This window comes from Danio aesculapii, chromosome 5, assembly GCF_903798145.1.
Source record: "Danio aesculapii chromosome 5, fDanAes4.1, whole genome shotgun sequence".
Classification (NCBI taxonomy): domain Eukaryota; kingdom Metazoa; phylum Chordata; class Actinopteri; order Cypriniformes; family Danionidae; genus Danio; species Danio aesculapii.
In genome coordinates, this window is record NC_079439.1 from 49,702,779 (window position 1) to 49,724,263 (window position 21,485).

The 21,485-nt window shown below is 36.0% G+C and overlaps 3 protein-coding genes across 5 annotated transcripts in view; 1 reads left to right on the forward strand and 2 right to left on the reverse strand.

The window, feature by feature from the left end:
- Positions 1 to 290: 290 nt before the first annotated feature.
- On the reverse strand, positions 291 to 1,892 carry LOC130229540 (uncharacterized). The gene is given in 2 exon segments (XM_056458397.1): positions 291 to 1,073; positions 1,076 to 1,892. Coding segments are annotated over 2 exon segments (1,308 nt in total). The 5' UTR covers positions 1,848 to 1,892; the 3' UTR covers positions 291 to 537.
- Positions 1,489 to 13,313, forward strand: ccnh (cyclin H). Of its 3 annotated transcripts, none has more exons than XM_056458400.1 (10): positions 1,489 to 1,673; positions 2,573 to 2,702; positions 4,606 to 4,728; positions 4,871 to 4,944; positions 5,021 to 5,231; positions 5,382 to 5,545; positions 6,457 to 6,527; positions 8,406 to 8,508; positions 12,974 to 13,037; positions 13,116 to 13,313. In XM_056458400.1, exons 2-10 carry the CDS (start codon positions 2,586 to 2,588, stop codon positions 13,146 to 13,148), a joined length of 960 nt encoding a protein of 319 aa, XP_056314375.1. In that variant the 5' UTR covers positions 1,489 to 1,673; positions 2,573 to 2,585; the 3' UTR covers positions 13,149 to 13,313. The 3 variants fall into 3 exon arrangements, with proteins under 3 accessions (XP_056314375.1, XP_056314374.1, XP_056314373.1); XM_056458399.1 differs by lacking the exon at positions 1,489 to 1,673 and adding an exon at positions 2,179 to 2,376; XM_056458398.1 differs by lacking the exon at positions 1,489 to 1,673 and adding an exon at positions 2,179 to 2,371.
- Positions 13,314 to 15,757: 2,444 nt separating this feature from the next.
- The window catches only part of rasa1a (RAS p21 protein activator (GTPase activating protein) 1a), an 80,600-nt gene continuing 74,872 nt past the window's right edge, over positions 15,758 to 21,485 (reverse strand). Inside the window, exons 22-25 of the mRNA XM_056458396.1 lie at positions 21,067 to 21,155; positions 20,908 to 20,985; positions 20,685 to 20,819; positions 15,758 to 16,809 (exon numbers count right to left, since the gene is read on the reverse strand). Of these exons, the coding sequence (XP_056314371.1) occupies positions 16,726 to 16,809; positions 20,685 to 20,819; positions 20,908 to 20,985; positions 21,067 to 21,155 (386 nt within the window). The 3' untranslated portion in view covers positions 15,758 to 16,725. The remainder of the gene's footprint in view (positions 16,810 to 20,684; positions 20,820 to 20,907; positions 20,986 to 21,066; positions 21,156 to 21,485) is intronic.

Genomic DNA, 21,485 nt, shown 5'->3' on the forward strand with positions numbered 1-21,485 from the left:
TGCCATGGTGATATGCAAATTAATGGATCACGCTGAATACAAGGACATTTATTATTCATAAATTACTCATGTTTATGCAAATCAGGTTACACAGCCCTACTCAAATAGGAGCCTGGTAATTTATGCTGCCTTGCTTCATATGCCTTGGCTTCTTTAAAAAAAAACAACTAATATTTGGTATAACTGTGTGTGTGTGTGTGTGTGTGTGTGTGTGTGTGTGTGTGTGTGCGTGCGTGTGTGTAAAAAAAACAGTTATCAATGTTTTTTTTTTATGAACAGCTTTTATTTTTTTGTGTAAAAATAAAATCATTGATGGAGATACAAACGTTAACAAATTAAGGACCTTAATGATGTGATACACATTCATTCTTATTCATATAGGCTAAATAATTAGACTGTTTCCAACATAAGAGGAACGTGTTTAAATATAACAAACACTTGGCGCCCCCGTGTGGTCTTCTCAGTGAAAGAGGTTATGATGATGCTAAAACAAAGACTACATGTGGAAGTACATTGTATACTTCAGTACATATGGTTTTAGGCTTGCAAGCTGTTGTTTTTTCCTTGGGTCACAGATCTCCTCAAAACATTGTCCACCTCTTTTTCAAAGCGATGAAGCAGTTTAAAGTCACAGAATCCCCTGTAGAGTAAACCGGTTGCCAGTGTGTTCATGGCCTCCTTCATCTGCCACAGTGAGGGTACAGTGACGCTGTGTACATCTCCATTGAGCTCCGCTGAGACGACTGTGGGTTCGAGTTTGGGAATGTCCAAATCTGATAAAACATCGCTTTCGCTGTAAGATTGGTCAGTTGTATTCGAGTCATCATATTGTTGCATGTAATCGGATGCACTTTCTTCCTTAGTTTGGTCATTTGGTGGATTTTCTAAACATTGGTTGGGGTTGGTCACACCTTGAACGACTCTTCCCCTGGTTTTAAAGCACTTCAGCCAGTCTTCATTTGACTGGAAGTTAATGAAACCCATCATCCGAGCCAACCGGGATGCTTCAGAACAAATCACTGAGTCATTTACTGTAACGTTGTTCTCACGACAATGGTCGATCCATCTCCAAGTGCGTCTTCAAGCTGTTGCATGTTTGCATTTGCAAAATTAATCCTTGGCTCCACTTTTCCCATACTCTTTTTATCCGGATTATTTTTGCCAATCTTGAACATTGATCGAATGAGTCCCTCTCTGTTTAGAAATCGCGCAAACCACTCTGCGTTTGCCCTGAAATTACCATAACCTACAATCTTGGCCAACTGAGCAGCTTTTGAACGAATAGTCGATTCATTCAAGTCAACGCCGCTCTGCCGAGTATGATCTATCCACCGCCAGAGTGCTGCTTCGAGTCGATGAGTCTTTCTGGCTCCAAGGTTTTTCCTGGGTTCTGTCACTTTATCTGCAGATTTTGGATCCCCAGCTGCATTCCCCTCTTTCTGATCGACCTGAAACATCTCTCGTATTACTGGCTCTCGTGATTTAAAGCGTTTCAACCAGGCGGAGTTCGCCCGAAAATTAGAGAGACCCATTTCTTCAGCCACTCGAATCGCTTTTCCACGAATCATTGGCTCGTTTACGGTAATACCGTCGGCAAACGAATCATCTATCCACCTCCACAGTGCTGCTTCTAATTGATGTGTCTTGCAGGAGAGATAAACAGCTCCAGAAAGGTCTGACTTGGCGTTTTTCATGTTTCTTTTCCGTAGCCAGATGCTAAGCAGAGGAGCTGAGACGTTTAGCAAACGTGCAGCAGCGTTTAGGGGCATTTGAGGAAGTCGATCATATTTCTCGAGTATATGTTTTCTTTCCTGCAAAGATCTACGGATATATTTCCTCGTGGCCATGTTTATGTGCGGTGAGAAGAAGTGATGGGGATTCGATTTCCAACTCCAGAGGGGATCTCTTTAATGAACCGGCTCTGACAGAATGATTCGATCTGAGCAGTAACAGCTCAAAATAATAAACAAATATATAAATAACGCGACTGTGTTGCAGTTTTATCAACACGAATGTGATAAAATCAAAAGTATGTGTTTATAAATGGCTTTTATGCTTCGTTTTAGCATATGTGATAAGTTTATTGCTTAGTGTTCGTTTGAACCGGCTCATTGAAACAAACTGTTCGAAAGAACCGACTTGAAGAAGTGAATCAGACTCGTAAGGGATGAACACAATCAACATCATCCAAAGGCGCCTAAAAGTGGCGTGTATCGCATGCGACGCGTTCTCGCGTTTTTGAGAACACGCAATTATAATCTTAAGAAAGGAAACTTTGAGGGAAACAAAGATATTCAGCTGAGTCTTTTATAAGTTTAATGTTTGTACGGCTAGCCTTAATATAAGGAACGTCATCGTGTGCCCAAGAGGGGTGAGGTTGTTGTTTTATTTCAACTTTAAAACAGTACGCTTTCAATAAGATATGAAAACATTTGCCTCGTTAATGCAGTTCATTAAATTGAATGCTAATAATTAACGCTAGTAACTTGATTACAACTGATAATTGGGCTAGCTGCACTAGGTTAAAACGCACATCTGAAGAGTAATCATATTTTCTCTTTTCTGTCAACAGCTTTAGATTGAACATGTATCACAACAGCTCACAGAAGAAATTCTGGACTTATGATAAAGAGGAAACTTTAGATAAATTAAGACTTGAAGCTAATCAGAAGTTTTGCTCAAAAGCTCTGTCCAGTGGCAAGGTAATTCACACATGCATATCTGTCTATTTATAGCCATGTGTTTTATTATAGTAATGAGATACCATCATGTTTTTAGTATTGAGCAATTCCATGCAAATGTCAACCTTACTATGAAAAAAAAAAATTGTTTTTCGCCAAAATATCAAAACCGTTTCTGCATGTTTTGTGTAAGCAAGTATTTTACAGTGCTTTAAAGATATTAAAAAAATGTCTGTTAATGTTTTGAAACAATTATATTTGATAAAACAAAATCACACAAGTGCCAATTTCACATCTGTCACATCCATAACGGAGAGACGTAACATCCATAATGAAGCTTTTTTTCATAAATGCAAAAAATGTCAGATAAAATCAAATCAGTCATGTTTGTTCTATAGTGAGCCAACTCTTATCCTTTTTGATTAGCATTGTTTCTTTTGGGTTGTGCTGTTTAATTCACAGAATTGCTACAAAGTATGTGGTAGACTGTAAACTCGCTAACTTTTTTGGTCACATCCATAACGCTTGCATATTTTCCTCATTTAAAATATAAAAGTGTTTACAGATTGATATTTTTCTGATCCCATAACTCTGTGGTTAGTTGTTTTGGAAAATATAAACAGATGTTTCAATATAATGTTAATATATACTTTCTTTGTGAATTTATTTTTTGAGATTTTACTGCAAATGACATATCCATAACACTGAAATTGCTCTATATTTTTTGTATTGCTTATCATTTGTGTAATCACAGATTTACCATAAATGCCATGAGTAATCTTTGATTATGCATAATGATTATATTTTTTTTCATGTTGTGATGATTGCTAAGGCTTTTATTCCATTATACCATATTATGACATTGGTATAAGTTGCAAAAAAAAGTTACTTTAACAGATATATTACCAAAAAGGACCCTACACTGATGAGTTTTGATTGATCGTACTTACACTTTTGGATTAAAAGAACATTTCAACCTAAGTAAATTGCAAAATGATGGAAAAGTACAATAGGTTACACTACAGTAAGTGAATGTCATAAAAGTTAAAGTAGCATCAACAAGGAAAAATAGCTACATTTGTGATAGGTGATGTTAGTTTAATTAATAAAACTATAGGATTGGACTTTATTACTTATGAGTTCTTTTAAAGGGATTGGCCATCCAAAAATAGTAATTTCTTTTTTATGTAGAACATAAAAACAAAATATTCTAAAGAATGTTGGAAATAGGCATGGGACGATAACCAGTTTACAGTGGATTTTGGAAAAGTCAAGGTTTTAAAACTGCTAGATTTTTCTGTTATACTGCGCCTAAGGTACATGTAGGGTTTTTTTCAAATGTTTTTTTCAATTGGGTTTTTGAAACTAACAAAGACAGCAGAAGTCAATGATTTATTTGAATTATTTAGCTTGACATGTTTACTCTTCCAAAATATTATAAATGTTTCTCAAAAGAAAATATATTGTGTTCAATGGGGAAAAAGTTGTTCTTTTTAAATGCCTTGGTAAAAAACCCCAACAATTTATTTTAAAGCAGTAATCACAATACCGTGAAACTGTAAGTGATATTTTGTGATTCTGTGATATTTTTATCAAATGTTACCATACCATCAGAAACTTACACCGGCCCATGCTTAGTTGGAAACCTGTTGCCATTGGCATCCATAGTAGGAACAAAAGTACTACACAAGTCAATGGCTGCTGCCACTTTCCAGCATACTTTGAAATTTCTGCTTTAACAGATAAAAAACTGAAACATTGTTTGCACAAACAATGGCAATTTTTTTTTTAATAGTAGTAATATATCCCATTTAAGTCCATTTAAATAATAATAATAGTAATAAAACATTTTGCAACTTTTGATTTTAATGCTTTATTAATTACCTAAGATTAATAAACCAAATCAAAACGTTATCTTTTTCAGCCTGGAATAAATGAATCCACACTTCTCAATGAGCAGGAAGAGAAAGTGCTTTTCAAACACTATGAGCAGAGATTGCTAGACTTCTGTGCTGTGTTTAAGCCTGTTATGCCTAAATCTGTTGTGGTAAGTAATAACAGTGTTACCATTTAAACATATTTAATATCATATTTAATAAATATTACTTGCATATTTATTAAATGAACAATGATTTATTTATTATCCTTTTCTGTCTTTTGTATCTTATTTTATTTATTTATTTGTTCAGGGTACAGCTTGCATGTATTTTCGAAGATTCTATTTGAACAACTCATTAATGGAGTATCATCCTCGGACAATAATGTAAGCATAGTGACTAATTGGAATGAGTTAGAAGATTATAAAGTATTTGACATTCTGCTGTCTTTTTTTTTTCCAGGTTGACATGTGCATATCTGTCCTGTAAAGTGGATGAGTTTAATGTGTCCAGCACTCAGTTTGTGGGGAATCTTCAGGAGAGCCCAGCGGGACAGGAGAGGGCCGTGGAACAGATTCTGGAGTATGAACTGCTTCTTATCCAGCAGCTGAATTTTCATCTGGTCATTCACAATCCATATCGACCTTTGGAGGGTTTTCTGATTGATCTGAAGGTGAGCCTAAAGCCTAGTTGCAGTCAATCCTATCTCAAATACACAGCATTGGTTGAGATAATGTTATTAGGGCAAATATACTGTAGCTGGTGATGCATTGCATATCTCATTATTAAAAGTCGGTGGTTTCTTGGTTTCTGCATTTTTCAGACCAGATACCCATTGTTAGAGAACCCAGAGATGCTGAGGAAAAGTGCTGAAGACTTTCTCAACCGAGCAGCAATGACAGATGCCGGACTGCTCTTCTCTCCGTCTCAGATCGCTCTCACTGCTGTCCTTAATAGCGCTGCACGTGCTGGCCTCAAGATGGAGGTGTAAGTTTTTATTTATTTTTTACATTTGCAAATTATAAAATATTGTGGATATTGCTGCAAAAGAGACTCTCCACTCCTGATGCTAAACTTGACACGTATGTTTATCACTTTAGATGTATGAAAAAAAGATTCTAGTCTAGGTACAGATGAAGGTTTTTCTCCTAAACTATTTCCAAAGTGATTTTTAACAGATCAAAGTCATTTTCACAATGTTTTCTATTATATACCTCTTCTAGAATAAGTTTTATTTATTTGAGTTAAAATGGGATAAAAGCAGTTTTCATATTTTTTTCTAAGGTCAACATTATTAGACCCCTTATTTTTGATTGGCTAGAGCACTAACCTGTGTTGTCCGATGACTTTCATAATTAACCTAACTATTCCAATTAAGCTATTCAAATCTTGCAAAATAGTAAAATATCATGTATTGTCTTCATGGCAAAGACGTAATAAATGTTATTAAAATTATTATACTTAAAAATGTGAAAGAGAAAAAGGACGATGTAGAAGATCTCAATGAAGATCTTTATTCAGCATAGCATGCTCAAATGTGTTGAAAATATTCTATCCATTAAACAGCTCTTTGTACTTATATTATTATAGAACTCTTTAAAGATAAATAAAATTTCAGAAGAGGGCTAATAATTTTGCTTTCAACTGTATGGTTAAGTTTTCCAAGGGTTGTTTTAGTTCATACAAGATTGATATTTTTTTAAAAGGTGAAAAACCACCATCATGCCTTTTCTTGTCAGACTAAAATGAGACTAAAATGTTATTATTAAAAAAAAAGTATGTTTAGCTAATTTATATAAATATATCATATTAGTCTGTATTGGAATTTGTATTGTGTAAAAAATATATAAAAAATGAACGTTTTGTTAATATAACCTTGTTTTCTTTGACATTTACAGATATTTAAATGAATGTATGGGGCTTAAGGAGGATAAAGAGACCCTCTCAAAGATGTACGAGTCAATGAGACGTAAGTAACTTACTGTGCCACCTTATATCTGTCCGTGCTTTAACCTTATGAGAAATCCATGAACACTAAAAATCTTGAAAAACCTTTTCAATTTAGACTTGAATGGCCAATACTCATACAGTTTCTTACCAAGCACATTGTTCCAGATCAGACACAAACATCCCAGAGATAAACATTATCTTGATGTTTTGGTTAACCAGCTGCAAATGACCATGTTGCAGTTAGTCACTATTATGCCCCAAGTCTGTGGAAAAACAGACAACCAAACACGGACACCCGGTTGAAAGTAATTGAATAGATTTATTGTAGATAAAGGTAGCAATTTTAATGAGCATCTCTTCAGGGTGGCCATTGGCCAAAATTTTAAACAAAAGAATCTGCAAAGTAAATAAACTAAACCTGTAAATCTTCAAAGAAAAATACAGGAAGCTTACCTTTCTCCCTGAACATAAACAAAGTCAAAAGTAATCAAAATACATAGGCAGGCCACTCCTACAAACGCAAACTGTCAAGAAGTTGCAAGCACACAGTGCATCTGGATAGTATTCACAGCAATTAACTTTTTTTCAAATTTTTTTTTATGGTACAGCCTTATTCCAAAATTGATTAAATTGATTTATTTCCTGTAAATTGTACACACAATACCCCATAATGACAATGTGAAAAAAATATTTTTTTGAAATTGTTGCAAATTCATTAAAAATAAAAAACCTATAAAATCAAATGTACATAAGTATTCACAGCCTTTGCCATGGAGCTCTACATTGAGCTCAGGTACATTCTGTTTCCACTGATCATTCTTGAGATGTTCAGCAGCTTAGTAGGAGTTCACCTGTGGTAAATACAGTTGATTGAACATGATTTGAAAGGCAGACACCTGTCTATATAGAGTCCCAGCACAAACCAAGCATGAAGACAAAGGAATTGTCTGTAATTTGCCAAAAGGCATCTGAAGGACTCTCAGACCATAAGAAACCAATATCTCTGGTCTGATGAGACTAAAATTGAACTCTTTGGAGTGAATGCCAGGCGCTACGTTTGGAGAAAACCAGGCACCGCTCATCATCAGACTAATACCATCCCTACAGTGAAGCATGGTGGTGGCAGCATCATGCTGTGGAGCTGTTTTTCAGCAGCCGGAACTGGAAGACTAGTCAGGATAGAGAGAAAGATGAATGCAGAAATGTGCAGAGACATCCTGAATGAAAACCTGCTTCAGAGTGCTCTTGACCTCAGATTGGGGCGACGATTCATCTTCCAGCAGAACAATGAACCAAAGCACACCGCAAAAATATCAATGAAGGGCTTCACAACAACTCGGTGAATTTCCTTGAATGGCCCAGCCAGAGCCCAGATCTTAATCCTATTGAACATCTCTGAAGAGATCTAAAATGGCTGTACACGTCGCTTCCCATCCAACCTGATAGAGCTTGAGAGGTACTGCAAAAAGAAATGGGCAAAAATTCCCAAAGACAGGTGTGCCAAGCTTGTGGCATCATATTCAAAAAAACTTGAGGCTGTAATTGCTGGTAAAGGTGCATCAACAAAGTATTGAGCAAAAACTGAATCCTTATGTACATGTGATGTTTCAGGTTTTTTATTTGTAATAAATTTGCAACAATTTCAACTAATCTTTTTTCACATTGTCTTTATGGGGTATTGTGTGTAGAATTTTGTGGAAATAAATTATTTTAATCCATTTTGGAATAAGGCTGAAACAAAAAAATGTGGAAAAAGTGAAGCGCTAGGAATACTTTCTGGATGCATTGTACATTGACATTTAGACCAAATAAAGTTTGGTTGTCAGACGGAGGGGTAGGGAAATCTAGGCACTGTTGTATCATGTGGACAACAATATTGATTATGTTTTCATTGTAGGAATGACAAGTCTTGTTAAAGCGTACGAGCTTCCCAAAGCTGAGGAGGTCAGTATCTGCAAACAGAAACTGGAAAGGATTCATGCTGAATTTGCTACAAACCTGTGAGTATTTGTGGGAGAAGTAAATTCAGTGAGACCAGCAAAAAACAAACACACAAACAAACGTTCTCATACTAAGAGTTTTATTCAGCCAGGTTAGTCACTTGGTGTTTTGTATCTAAGATGCAAAAGTCGTGGTTTTTGAGTATAAAATAGAAAAATAAAAATACATGAGCTAGCTGAAGTAGAAAAAAAGGGGTAACTATGCGTCATGCTTTTCATCGGTTTTGCTGGGTAATAAAATGCAGCTAAATGCACTGTAGACAATCCTACATCAGCTGTAGATGGAAACAGGAAATGAGTACAAAGTGAGCTTTTCAAGTCAGCGGTTGTGGATGCACATCAACAGGGTTTACCATACTTTTACAACATGGCACAATAGTTATAACAGTTTTTTTGGACATGTACCATGGTTATCATTCATTACCGTCGTATATATATCGAAAATCACCAGTGTACAAATGGTAGCACCGTAGTACTTTCTTTGTATGGAGGACAATTGGACTACCTGTCAAAATAATCAAACAAGAACACCGTGGATTACGCCTAATAAATTCTAGAGAAGATTTGCATAACTCAGGGAATCATAATAGTTCACATCGAGAAACTGCCAAATTAACAAGTCGAGAAACACAAACAGGCTGATAATAATAAACCAATATCATTTGATAGTCAGCAAGTTGATGCTGGATTCTTTTGTGATGGAAAATGAACCAGGAAGCTCATAATCTACACTGTAAAGCTTTAAGTTTATGGTTTTGAGTTTGTCGCCATTCTCGATTCAGTGGAAGAACGGAGGATTAAGTTATTAAAAGTGGACGCATGCACCAACCGCGTGTAATCTATTCTCCAAAATTGAATCGGACTCACTGATCTGCTCATGTATCACACACAAACACTGGTTCAGAGATAAAAGCCAGGATGCAGCATCTTGTCAAGCGAAGCGGCTCAGAAGGTAAGATAGGAATCAGTTGCTATCTGTAGGATCGAAGCCTACCTGCACCTGAAACCGCAGGGCAAAACAGGAAGAGGTTGTGCGGTAGTATTGAGTGTAGACGGTTTCTTAAGGCTTGCACCATAAGTGCATCTCGCTTCCCTGATGGTCAACAGCAATGTGGCACCAGAGTTCTTGCATGCTACAGATGCCAGTCTAGTGGTCACTGCTTCTAGGTCAGTTGCACCAGCGGTAGGAATCAAAGTCAGGTCCAAGAAGCCTCGAGTCAACAGGGTTTTCAGATTTTGGTATTCTCTTGGAGTTTTGTGGTTTGGAAGATTTAAGAGATTTTCTTCACCGGAAATAATATCTCACACCATTTATTGTGTGGTTCATCATGTTGTGATTCTGTGGGTTTTTGAGATTGGCAGTGTGTGTTGTTTAACTAGTCAGAGCTAGTTTCCGCCGTCTTCATTTGCATCTGGGGAGAACGAGTCTTGGTATCTTTGCTACCAATCGTGTCTTTCAGAGGATATGGATAGTGGTGGCTACAGCCATAAAGGTACATTCAGTTCTGCAAAATAAAGACAAAATTAGGCATTGTGACCTTTTAGGAATCAAGCATGTCTTGAGCGATTTTTCTAGTTGACTAAGAAATCAAGTGCTTTCAGGAGGCAACGCTATTGTAGTTCCTATGTGCTATGAATCAGTTTGTTCATGTTTGCTTACACTATATATAACCCTCATAATGCATTCAGAATGTCTATTATTTTTGCGTAATTTGGGGGAGGGTTTTACTAGATTTACATTTTCCTTTTTTGTTATTATTATCATTAACCCTTTAACTGCCCCACCAAAGAAAAAAAAAATTGGATTGTATTTCTTAATTTTTAATGTCGCTAGTAAATACAATGCATTTTTTTTTTCTAAAATATCCACCTCTACCAAATGGTTGATAGGTTGGTTTATGGTAAATGTACAGGAATTAATACATGTACTTTAAAAAATCTGAAAATATTTAGTGTAGGACCAATTTATTTAAAAACATAATCAAAATAAAACATTTTTGAACATTCGTTCATTCATTTTCTTTTCGGCTTAGTCCCTTTATTAATCCAGGGTCGCCAAAGCGGAATGAACCGCCAACTTGTCCTTCCAGCCGCAACCCATGACTGGCAAACATTTTTGAACACTAAATCTTTATTTTTTGAACTAGGCCATACAATATTTCAGATTCTCGTTAAACATGTTTTCTTGTTTTGTTTTTCAGAATCAAGTGTAGTTGTGTAACAGGATTATGTTTTGTTTCATTAACAGATATTATTTAAACATGGTCAACCTATTGGTAGAGCAGACAGTTAAAGGGTTAATAATTACAGTTTTTAATTTCAGCACAAAAATGCTGCTTTAGTTTATTACATATATAAGAATATATATATATTGGGAGAATTGGAAGTACTAACATTACTGTGATGACTGTATGTAAATTTAAAGGGTTGTTCACCAAAAAAAAACATTGACTTGTCAAACCGGGTTGGGTTTCTTTCTTCAGTTTAACACAAATATATATCTGTCTGTCTGTCTAATTTTATTTATTATTATTTATTTATTGGTAACGGTAAACATTGACTTTTCAAAGAATTAGTTTTTCCTAATATGGAAGTCAGTGGTTACAGGTTTCCAACATTCTTCAAATCGTCTTTATATGTCAAACAGAAAAAAAAGGGCCCTCAAAAAGTTTTGGAACCCCTCGTGAATGAGTAAATAGTCAATTTTCATTTTTGATGAACTATCCCTTTATTTCATTTGAATTTGGGATGTATTAAATAAAAAAAAAACAAAAAAAAAAGTCCACAGATATAAAATAATTTTACTTGCAAATTGCAAAAAACGTTCAGGTGGAGGGGAAAAATGCATTAAATTATTCATCAATAGGCCTACACATTTATTAATAAAATTCAGTTATAAAAGTAAGGAGACCAGGGAAGGGATGTGATGGTGGGGGAAAAATGGGTGGAAGAAGAAAAAACTGTGGGAGATTAAAAAAAAAAATGGATGGGAGAAAATAAAAAACTGAGTGATAGGAAAACATACATTTTTAAAAGTTTTTACGTTTCCTCCAAAAAGATGTTTTTCGTTCTCTCGCAAAACTGTTGTTCCACAAACACTTCCTGTTCACTTCGTATCTCTTATAACAAAATCACATGACCTTTTTAATGTGCATACTGAAATTTGTGCGGTTAAAAGTGTTTCCATCGTTGTTTATGCGCATCTTTTCTTATCGAATAAAAAGTTTATCCTACACAGATATGCGCATCTGTTTTTAATGTGCATTTTCAAAACTTAAGCGCATCATGGACTTTCCATCAAACGTTTTTTTTATATTTTTATTTTTTTATGCGCATACGCAAAATGCGCATAAAAATAGGGGGATGGAAACATAGCTAGTGAATGCATGTATAAGCGCTGACTGACGGACACACTCTGTATGATAAACTGATCCCAGATCAGCTTCTGTACACACCATTTGAAGTGACACCTCTGTTATCAAACAAGTGAAGAGCAGCAAATGGATCTTTCGTTTTGTTTTGTTGAACGCACAGATCTATAATGAAAGCTTTCAATTACTTTAGTAACTGTTTGTGCTCATTTAAAAGAAATTTCGTTGTTTAAAATAAAACATGCAGGACAAACATTTTAAGTGTTTGTCTGTTTAAACAAACCCAAATCCTGCACTTGAGCTCTTCTTTAAATGGCGTGTACAGAAGCTGATCTTGGATCAGTTTATCATACGGAGTGCGTCTGTCAGTCAGCACTTATACATGCATTCACTGATTCAGAGGTTGCATAAGAAGGGTGACGATCAACAAACAGCTTTGATGAATAGAAAGTGAATGCAGACATTTTTATATTGATTTGAACGTGCTTTTAGGATTTAAAAAAAAGCAGAGAAATATGGGCAAATACTTAATGATAGGATGATAGTGGGATAGAATGGTAAAATACAGGAGAATCCTACCAAAAACAGGAGAGTTGACATGTATGAAGTGAACAGGAAGTGTTTGTCGAACAACAGTTTTGCGAGGGAACGCAAAAACTTTAATATATATATTTTCTTATCACTCAGTTATTTTTTTTCGTCCAACTTTTTTCTCCCTTTCGGGTCTCCGTATAAAAGTGTTAGAAAAGGGGAAAAGGATAAATATGGGATATATTTGTTTTGGGTTTTTTTTTTACACTAATATATCTAATTGGATGAATTTAAAAAGTTTTTTTTGACCACAACAAATACTCTATATAACATGTCCAGAATGCATTAGAGAGTTAAAGGTCTGCTATTGTGTCGATGCTACAATTAATCAACAAATTGACGAGGACAAAATCTAGATGTGATCTATAACTACATGGTTAATGCTAGCGATGCACTAGGTCACATGCTCAGATGTGTGTGAGAGTGATGGGCGTCTACATGAATGCAGTCTTCAGATGAGAGCAGCAGATGGTTCTGACACTTTCCTTCTCCGTGTCATTCAGGAAAAGAAAACATGGATATGAAGATGACGATCACGTTGTGAAAAGGCAGATGGTTGTAGAGGAAGTATGTTTATGATTATTTGTTCTTCAGATGCTCGTCTTCTGGCTGCCACTTGAAGCTCATGGGTTTTCTGTTTTGCAGGAGTGGACTGATGATGATTTGGATGCATTGTGATGAGTAATTGACTTTAAACTGGCAGCAGTTATTTGAGAACAGGTCGAGTGATTCCATCTGGCAACCGGAAAGGATGAGCTTCTCATTATTAAATTGTAAATATTTCAGCAAAATGATGTGTAAATCTTTTAGTGATGTCAAATAAATCTTTTTCTTTTTTTTAAATCACATTATTGCTGATTATTTTGTGACATTACTACCTAATGGAGTATATAAACTTCCCTTAAAGCAGTGTTTCCCAACCCTGTTCCTGGAGGCACACCAACAGTACATATTTTGAATGTCTCCCTTATCTGACCCATTAACTTCAGGTTTTGAAGTCTCTTCTAATCTTCTGATGAGTTGATTCAGGTGTGTTTGATTAGGGAGAGGTTGAAAATGTGGACTGTTGGTGTGCCTTCAGGAACAGGGTTGGGAAACACTGCCTTAAGGCACAGATGTCAAACTCAGTTCCTGGAGGGCCGCAGCGCTGCACAGTTTAGTTCCAACCCTAATTAAACACACCTGATCAAACTAAGAATCCTCAGTCTTGTTTGAAACTTAGATGTAAGTGATTTAGAAGCAGGGTTGGAACTTAACTGAGTTTGATACCCCTGCTGTTCAATGTTTTTTTGTGAAAATTTAAAAAATAAAAAAAAAAGATTTCTCAAAATACAGAACTATATTGTTAAAAAAAACATCTTTAAAGGACAGAAAATTCCGTCATTTAATTACTCGTTGTTTCAATCCCTCAGACCTATGTTCATTTTCAGAACCCAAATTAAAGGGTTAATTCACCCAAAAATGATAATGTTCATTTTCCCACCCTCATGTCATTCCAAATCCCTTAAAACCTTTGTACATCTTCAGAACACAAATGAAGATATTCTAGGTGAAATCAGAGAGCTCCCTCATCCTTCATAAACAACTACAGTCCAGATAAATACCTTAAAGCAGACTACGTGCCTTCAGGGTTTCAATCAGAATATTAACCAGTTACGAGAATACTTTCGTATGCACAAAAAAATGACCATTTCTCAGTGTCAGTATAGGGCGAGGGTTCACAAGAACGATGTGCGTCCCAAATGCCCATGCGCAACTTTCTGTTTGAAACAAAACAGGTGCATCAGAGGTAATATGTCAGATGTGTGACACGTGATGTGAATGCGTGCGCTATACTGACACTATTGAATAAAGTTGTTGATTTATGTGTGCATAAATAGTTTATAGTATTCTGATGGAACCAGATTTTTTTGACAATTTTTAGAGGGAACTTTTGCTGTCTAAAGTTCAGCTCACACAGTGACTTTTTTTTAATTATTATTTTTTTAATTGTATATATCTATATATATATATGTATGTATGTATGTATATAATTAAAAAATAATAATAAAAATCGAATGATGCAATTCATGCGACTACTCAAATTGACCGCCACAGGGAAATGTCAAGACAAGTTTTTTTTTTATTGCTGGTTTTATGGTTGAGACACGCTGTGTGCAAAATTGGTGGTACAGATTGTTTGCGTTTGCTGTGACGAAGTGTCACGGATGGATGACGTCAAGCTCCTAGGGAGTTTGGCGTGTCTTTATTGTCGTTCAGTCTGATATTCTGACAGCTGAGATCTTACAGTGTGACATGGCAACCATGTTCGTGCAGTCTGACATGCTACAATCACTTAAGATTATTAAAAAAAAAATAAAAAAATCAAATATGTATATGTGTATGTGTAAGATCTCAGCTGTCAGAATATCAGACTGAACGAGTCACTTCTCGCTTGGTTGTGAGATGTAGTTTGCGGACTAAGACAAAGTTGTCGTCGATTCTTCCAATTTTAAAGTCATTCAGTGTGAAACCTTCTGTCAATCAATCCATCTTGCAGTGTAAACAAAGCACCGACAGAACGCTAGCCCAGATAGTCATGCAGTGCGAAAAACATCTGTGACTACTTTAAAAATCAATGATGTCTGAATTCAGCATTGGTAAACACACACATCTGACGTGGAAGAGAAGAAAAGGGCGAACAAAGTCTTATTTATAAAACACATGGGTACAAAATGCTTCACATGGTCACAGTTGAGTTGAAGTCACATGAAATGCTTTGTTCCTGTTCTGGACTTCAAGATTTCATCTAAAATTCTTTGATTATTGTTCTGAAGACATATACAAGTTCTTACAGGATTGTAATGACAATTTTCTTTTTTGGGAGAACTTAAACTTTAAAAATGTCCTGAGAGTTTGAACTTTACTTAAAAAAAGTATTTTAAGATGAAAATGATTTCACCGTTTTCAGAAAATATGCAAACATATGCTTCTACATGGACAAAGACATTAAACTGGAATGATTTATGAAGGATCATTTGACTACGAAGTCTAATGTTCATTAGTATTTTTATTAATGTTACAATTTAATGTTCATATTACTGAATCATTATTTTACTGTGATCTTAATCAAATAAATGCAACATTAAAAAAAGACTTTAGAAATATATAATAATATTAAAATGAATGATCCACTGAATGTGAACTCTCTGTACTGTAATTTCATCATATGCTTTTAGTACACCATCAGTAAAGATAGAGATTAAGGGATGTTCTGGGTTCAAATTATGCTCAATTGACACCACAGATGCAGTCTATAACCATAATAATGGTCCTTTATTCAAAACCAAGAACTGAAAATGTAGACAAACACTAGAATATTTTCAGAGTAGCACAACAGCCATCTTGTTATTTACTTATTAAAAGCTGCATTGACGAGCTGATCTGAGACATAAGCCAGTCAGAACTTTATAAAACATGTTTAATAAGTGCATGCATTCCTGGTACAATCTTTACTATAATCAATTTTACTGCTGTAAACTTTTTTCTTTTTCAATTTTACCATCGACATTTCTCCTGAGAACTTATCTTGGCTTTGAAATCGTCTCAGGGAAGAAGACCGAACCAATCAAACATATTGTACAATATGGAAAACAAATACGGTTACCTCAAATTCTATACTCATGATTCCAGCAAGAGAATTTATTGTACGGATATAAAAATCATACTCTCTGAGGATGATGAAAAGAAAAACAACAATACTAAATCCAGTCTACGGCACAATTGGAAGTAAACAGAACAGGCGGGAAAAGGGGACACTAGTCTCAGCACATTTAGCATATTCATAGCCATGTAAATCAGTAACAAATTACAGTATAAAAAGCATTTAGCTCATAATCCAGTTATAGAGAAAGAACGGTCGCAGCTTTGTGTCAGTTCAGTTTCGGACCAAGCAGATGAAGAGATACACTTTGGCAATCTGTGTTTACAACCATCATTCTGCAGACCTGAAGGTGTCTGCTAGCTTGATATGTACCCATGATACTGAGAGTCGCCAAACCCGAGCGCGTGATTATAAAGTCATTGGTGTCCAGCCGTTTTTGTTTCGTAGCTGTAGTTTGCATAGTTCTTGTGGCACAGGCAATGAGACGAATGGGAAATATGGGGAGGATGGGATCTGACATGAGGGGAGGATGAGGGTGGAACATGCTGGGGGTCCCATTGGCTACTCCATGAAGACGGAGACAAACTGACAAACAGAAAGACGGAGGTGGAACTACCTGCTGCTGTTGGACATGGCATATTGCACCTGTTTCTGCTGGAGGAGCTCGGTGATGGCCAGCAGCTTCTTCAGCGCGTGCTGGGAACAGAAGAAAAGGGACTAGATTATATGCTGCTGCTGCTTCTCCTGCTGGGTTAAAAATGGCACAGTGAAACCCACAATGTAAGTGTTTTTGTGTGTGTCTGTCATTTCCTCAGGGTGGTCTTGTGGCCACAAGGTTTTGCATGTAATGGGTGACATTTTGGAGTTACTGAGATGCAATGATAAACAAAAACAGGTAGCTGGAGAATTAGGCCATGTCCACACATACACAAGTTTTTCCCGCTTTCTTTTTAAAACGTATTTCAGTCCGATGAAAACGCACTGCACATGTTAAGGGCACAGCAAACCAACAGGGGGCGATAATGACACTTATGGTGAGTTCGCACCAATCGTGGAATTAAAGGTGCAGTATGTAAGTTTGACACCCAGTGGTTGAATTAGGTATTGCACCCACCGTGTCCACCGGAGTTCACATTTCAGTCACAGATGCATGTTTTGAGAGCCTTTCTGACTGACTGAAGGCAACCTAGGGTGCTGAAATATAATTGGCTAAAGTGGCATTAGGTGGGTTTAAAAGAATTAAAACAAAGATAGACGTTTCGGAACGGAAAGCACATTTTCAGCTTTGTTTTTCAGACAAACAAGTATGTTCACTTAGCATGTTTCTTAAATATCTGATAATATATTATGGTATTTCTAAGCTTTAGAACAGTCAAAAAATCTACATACAGCACCTTTAAGTAAGTGAATTGTATACAAATCAATGCTAACATGAGAACAGAAGCAGATTACCGTCCATCGGTCAAACAATACAAAATAAGCATTTTCCGCGAATGTGTGGAATTTTGCCTGACATCACGAGTCAAAAACTCTTGTTGTAGTGTCCACATGACCACACTGTACCCAGTTTTGAAAAATCTTCACCCTGGCCAGAGTTTTCAGAAAGTTCCTGACAGTGTTTGCGTTGGACAAACAGTAAAACCGTATAGAAAAAACAATGTTGTTTTGAAAATACCCATGTTTGTGTGGACAGAGCCTTAGAACAAGCCCCCCTGGAAGAGTTTATCAACGTTAACTAAATTGGACTACAGGCCAGACCAGTGATTTTCTGCAAAGTTTCAAGGGAACCTTAAAATGAGGGTTATTTTTCCCCCAAAATGTCACATTTTTTAGTAATTTTTCAACTTGTTATTCCAGTCCCAATATCTTAGTCCATCTTCAGAACCCAAATGAAGATATTTTAGATGAAATTCGAGAGCTCTTTTATCTTCCATTGACAGCATTGGTCTCAAGACATTCAAAGTCCAGAAAAGGAACCAAAACATTGTCAAAAGTTACACATTAGTAGTTAGATGACTTTAACTGTAATTATACAAAGCTCCAAGAACGCTTTGCCTATGTCAGTATCAGATCAATGAGAAGAGAGCTCTATTAGCCGGACCTCCCTGCCTGGCGTTTTTGATTCATTTTAGATTGTTTTGGATCATAAGCTCAGTTCACTACCATACACATGCTTTTCACTACTTTTGTAGTGTACTTTTTTCTGTACTTATCACATGCTTTGAATACTTTTGTTATTTATGCTTTTTGTTAATAAATCAGATCTCTTTTCAGTTTACCTGGTCCGTATTGTCACCCTAATGTTACAATTTTGATCCAGTTGTAACAATGATGCTTGTATATTGTGCTGCCCACTGTAATTGCAACATGCAGTAAATACGCACTGATAACCTTACGACGGAAACACCGGCGAACCAATTACATTTGTGTTCATGGAGCTTTTTATGTTTACAGTTGAACCACTGACAATGTTTTTGATTCCTTTTCTGGACAAATCCGGAACCTTGCTGTCTATGGAGGACAAAAGAGCTCTTATATTGCATCTAAAATATCTTAATTTGTGTTCTGGAAATGAACGAAGGTCTCAGGGGACTGGAACAACATGGGGGTGAATAATTAACAACTGAATTGTCATTTTTGGGTGAACTATCACTAACTCTTTTATGGATTGTCAAAATTACATTGATGAGAGAAAAAGAGAAAGCAAGAGAGTTGATTTAGTGTATAATCTACATTTTATCATTTAAAACAGGCTACATAAAGTTAAATTCTTACAAAGATAACCAAAACATTCACAATTAGTATGAACTATGTCAAATATGGAAATAAACACTTAGATATTGATATTTGTCTGGTTTCTTCAACCTATGGATTGTCCTAGTAACCAGAATATTCTAGTTGACAATGGTGGCCCTTGAAGTCAAAAAGTTTGAGAACCACTTTTATGGGGCATTTTCCAAACGCTACTTTTTGAATCATATTCTGTTATTGGTCCTTTTAGATCTTTGATCTGTAATGAGTTCATATTTCTGCTAAAACTGCACCAGAGTGCAGTCGGAAGTGGATTGAGATTCATCTTATCAGCAGTCCACATGTTCAGTGCACAGTAAGGTTCAGATGGCAGCATTCATACTTGTCCACTGAAGCGTTTTCCGGAGGCAAGCATATTTTTTCAATTGTTTCCAACGAGAGTGCCACTTTTTTTTCCAAACAGTGTGGTGAGGTGCTGAGTGTGTGTTTTATGCAAAGCACTGAGCAATCTGCCTTTTTCAAACACTCTGACAGAAGAAAAGCACTTGCAACTTACTGATTTTTTTTTGGTTGAAGTGCTGTCATTTTAAGCTGTGCAAATATGCTTCATGATTCCTTAACGTCCTTGCACACAGTCTGATGTGCTTATCTGAAATATTCTCTGTTAAAAACAAATACAACCTCATGTTGTGTTCACGCTTATAGAGACTGCCTCAGAAACTTTTGTTCTGGTTAAATTTCTGCCTTTCTACGCGATCTCAGGATGGAATATTTGAGGAACAGTTTATTCTTCTCTGTTGTTAAAAAGACAACACGACGACAAAAATCCCCCTCACTGCTTGAAGGCTTTATTTTGTACTTGTGATTTTTTTGCTTTGTAATAATATCCATCAGACTTGGTGCGCAAAGTTTTTGTGCATGACAATTGTTTTGGATGATGATTACAAAAAACAAAAAGTTTTAGATTTGACAAGAGCCTCAGACAAGAGCCTGGAATAAGAAGACCCTTATTCACTGACAGACAGAGTTTCTGCAGGTTTCAAGTCAAATTTAAGACTTTTTAAGACAATGATGAATGAAATTTTAGACTCATACAGAGCTGAACACTAAGGATTTTCATTCAAAAATTGTGCCTATATATATATATATATATATATATATATATATATATATATATATATATATATATATATATATATATATATATATATATATATATATATATATATATATATATATATATATATGTTGGCTTTTGGTCCAAATTGATTGAGTATAACTTTTATTCAACCTAATGTATTTCTGTTATAAAACCTTAAGTTTGATGCCTTTTTATAAATATAATGTCTATTTTTACTTCTGTAAAAAGTTTTTGTATGAATGGAAGATAAAGTAAAGTGATATATTGCTCTGTTATTATCATGAGAAACTGTGTAATTGATTTTAGTTTTCTTTCCCTGATTTTATTGAGATGGATTGTTGGTGATTAGATGGTGTCAGCCTGATTGGGTAGCTTTACTTAGACAGAGAAAAAATTAAGACCTGTTTAAAATGATTTAATACACACAGCACAATATTTCAGTGAATTTATAACTTTAAGGCCTAAAATTTTGTTTATGAAATTTAAGACTTTAAGACCCCGCGGATACCCTGGACAGACAAAGTGTGAACCCTAAAAAACTTAACTAAAGCAGTCTTTGCATGAAGATATAGTTAATCTATTCCTTCACACCATGGTTTGTTTAGTGATAACAACCGTTTGACTGCACATCATGTTTTGCATATGTCCTCCCAGCATGCACTGCAATACAGACCCATACCTGCTGTGCTCCTCTCTCGTTGCTGAGGGTGCGGAGTTCATCCGAATGAGTAGCACAGATCTCGTGCAGGGCAGCAAGGTCACGGGACAGATCAGTCCTAAAGTGCTCGGTGGATTCGGGGAGATCAGGAACATTCTGGAGGAGCAGAACAGAGAAAACGGGTTCACACAGAGCTCATAAACTGAGCCATGCTGCTTTAAAAAATGAAAAGAGGACACTTTACCCCCAGCTCATCCAGAAACATGATCATCCTTTGTTTGTTGTTCTTGATGAAAGGATTGACTCCCTCCATGTAGGGCTCCTGCAACACAAACACATCAGCACAACATTAGCATTCTCTCAGCGCTGATCATTTTAGAACTCAGCGTGACAATCTAAACACCTTGGCACCAAACTCCACCAGATTGGCCAAGTTCTGCACAGACTTTGCTACCAGGGTGAGTGTCCGGCCTGCTGTGGAGGATGGAGGGTCTGAAAAGACAAAACACGATTGCATCATGGTTAATATCATTAGACCGATACCAGTATATCTTTAGAGGGGATTTACACAATACAATTTTCATCTAAATACACAAAACTTTGTGTTCGAGCTTTTCATTTTCATTGTTTTGGGGGTCTGAAATTGCATGATGTCAAGCAAATACACTCACCGGCCACTTTAATAGGTACACCTGTCCAACTGCTTGTAACTGATAATTACTAATCAGCCAATCACATGGCAGCAACTCAATGCATTTAGGTATGTAGACATGGTCAAGATCTGCTGTAGTTCAAACTGAGCATTAGAATGAGGAAGAAAGG

Coding starts and splice junctions, on each gene's coding strand:
- ccnh (XM_056458400.1), top strand. CDS start 2,586: ATGTATCACAACAGCTCACAGAAGAAATTCTGGACTTATGATAAAGAG. Junction 2,703..4,605: donor AAGCTCTGTCCAGTGGCAAG/GTAATTCACACA, acceptor TATCTTTTTCAG/CCTGGAATAAATGAATCCAC. Junction 5,232..5,381: donor GTTTTCTGATTGATCTGAAG/GTGAGCCTAAAG, acceptor TGCATTTTTCAG/ACCAGATACCCATTGTTAGA.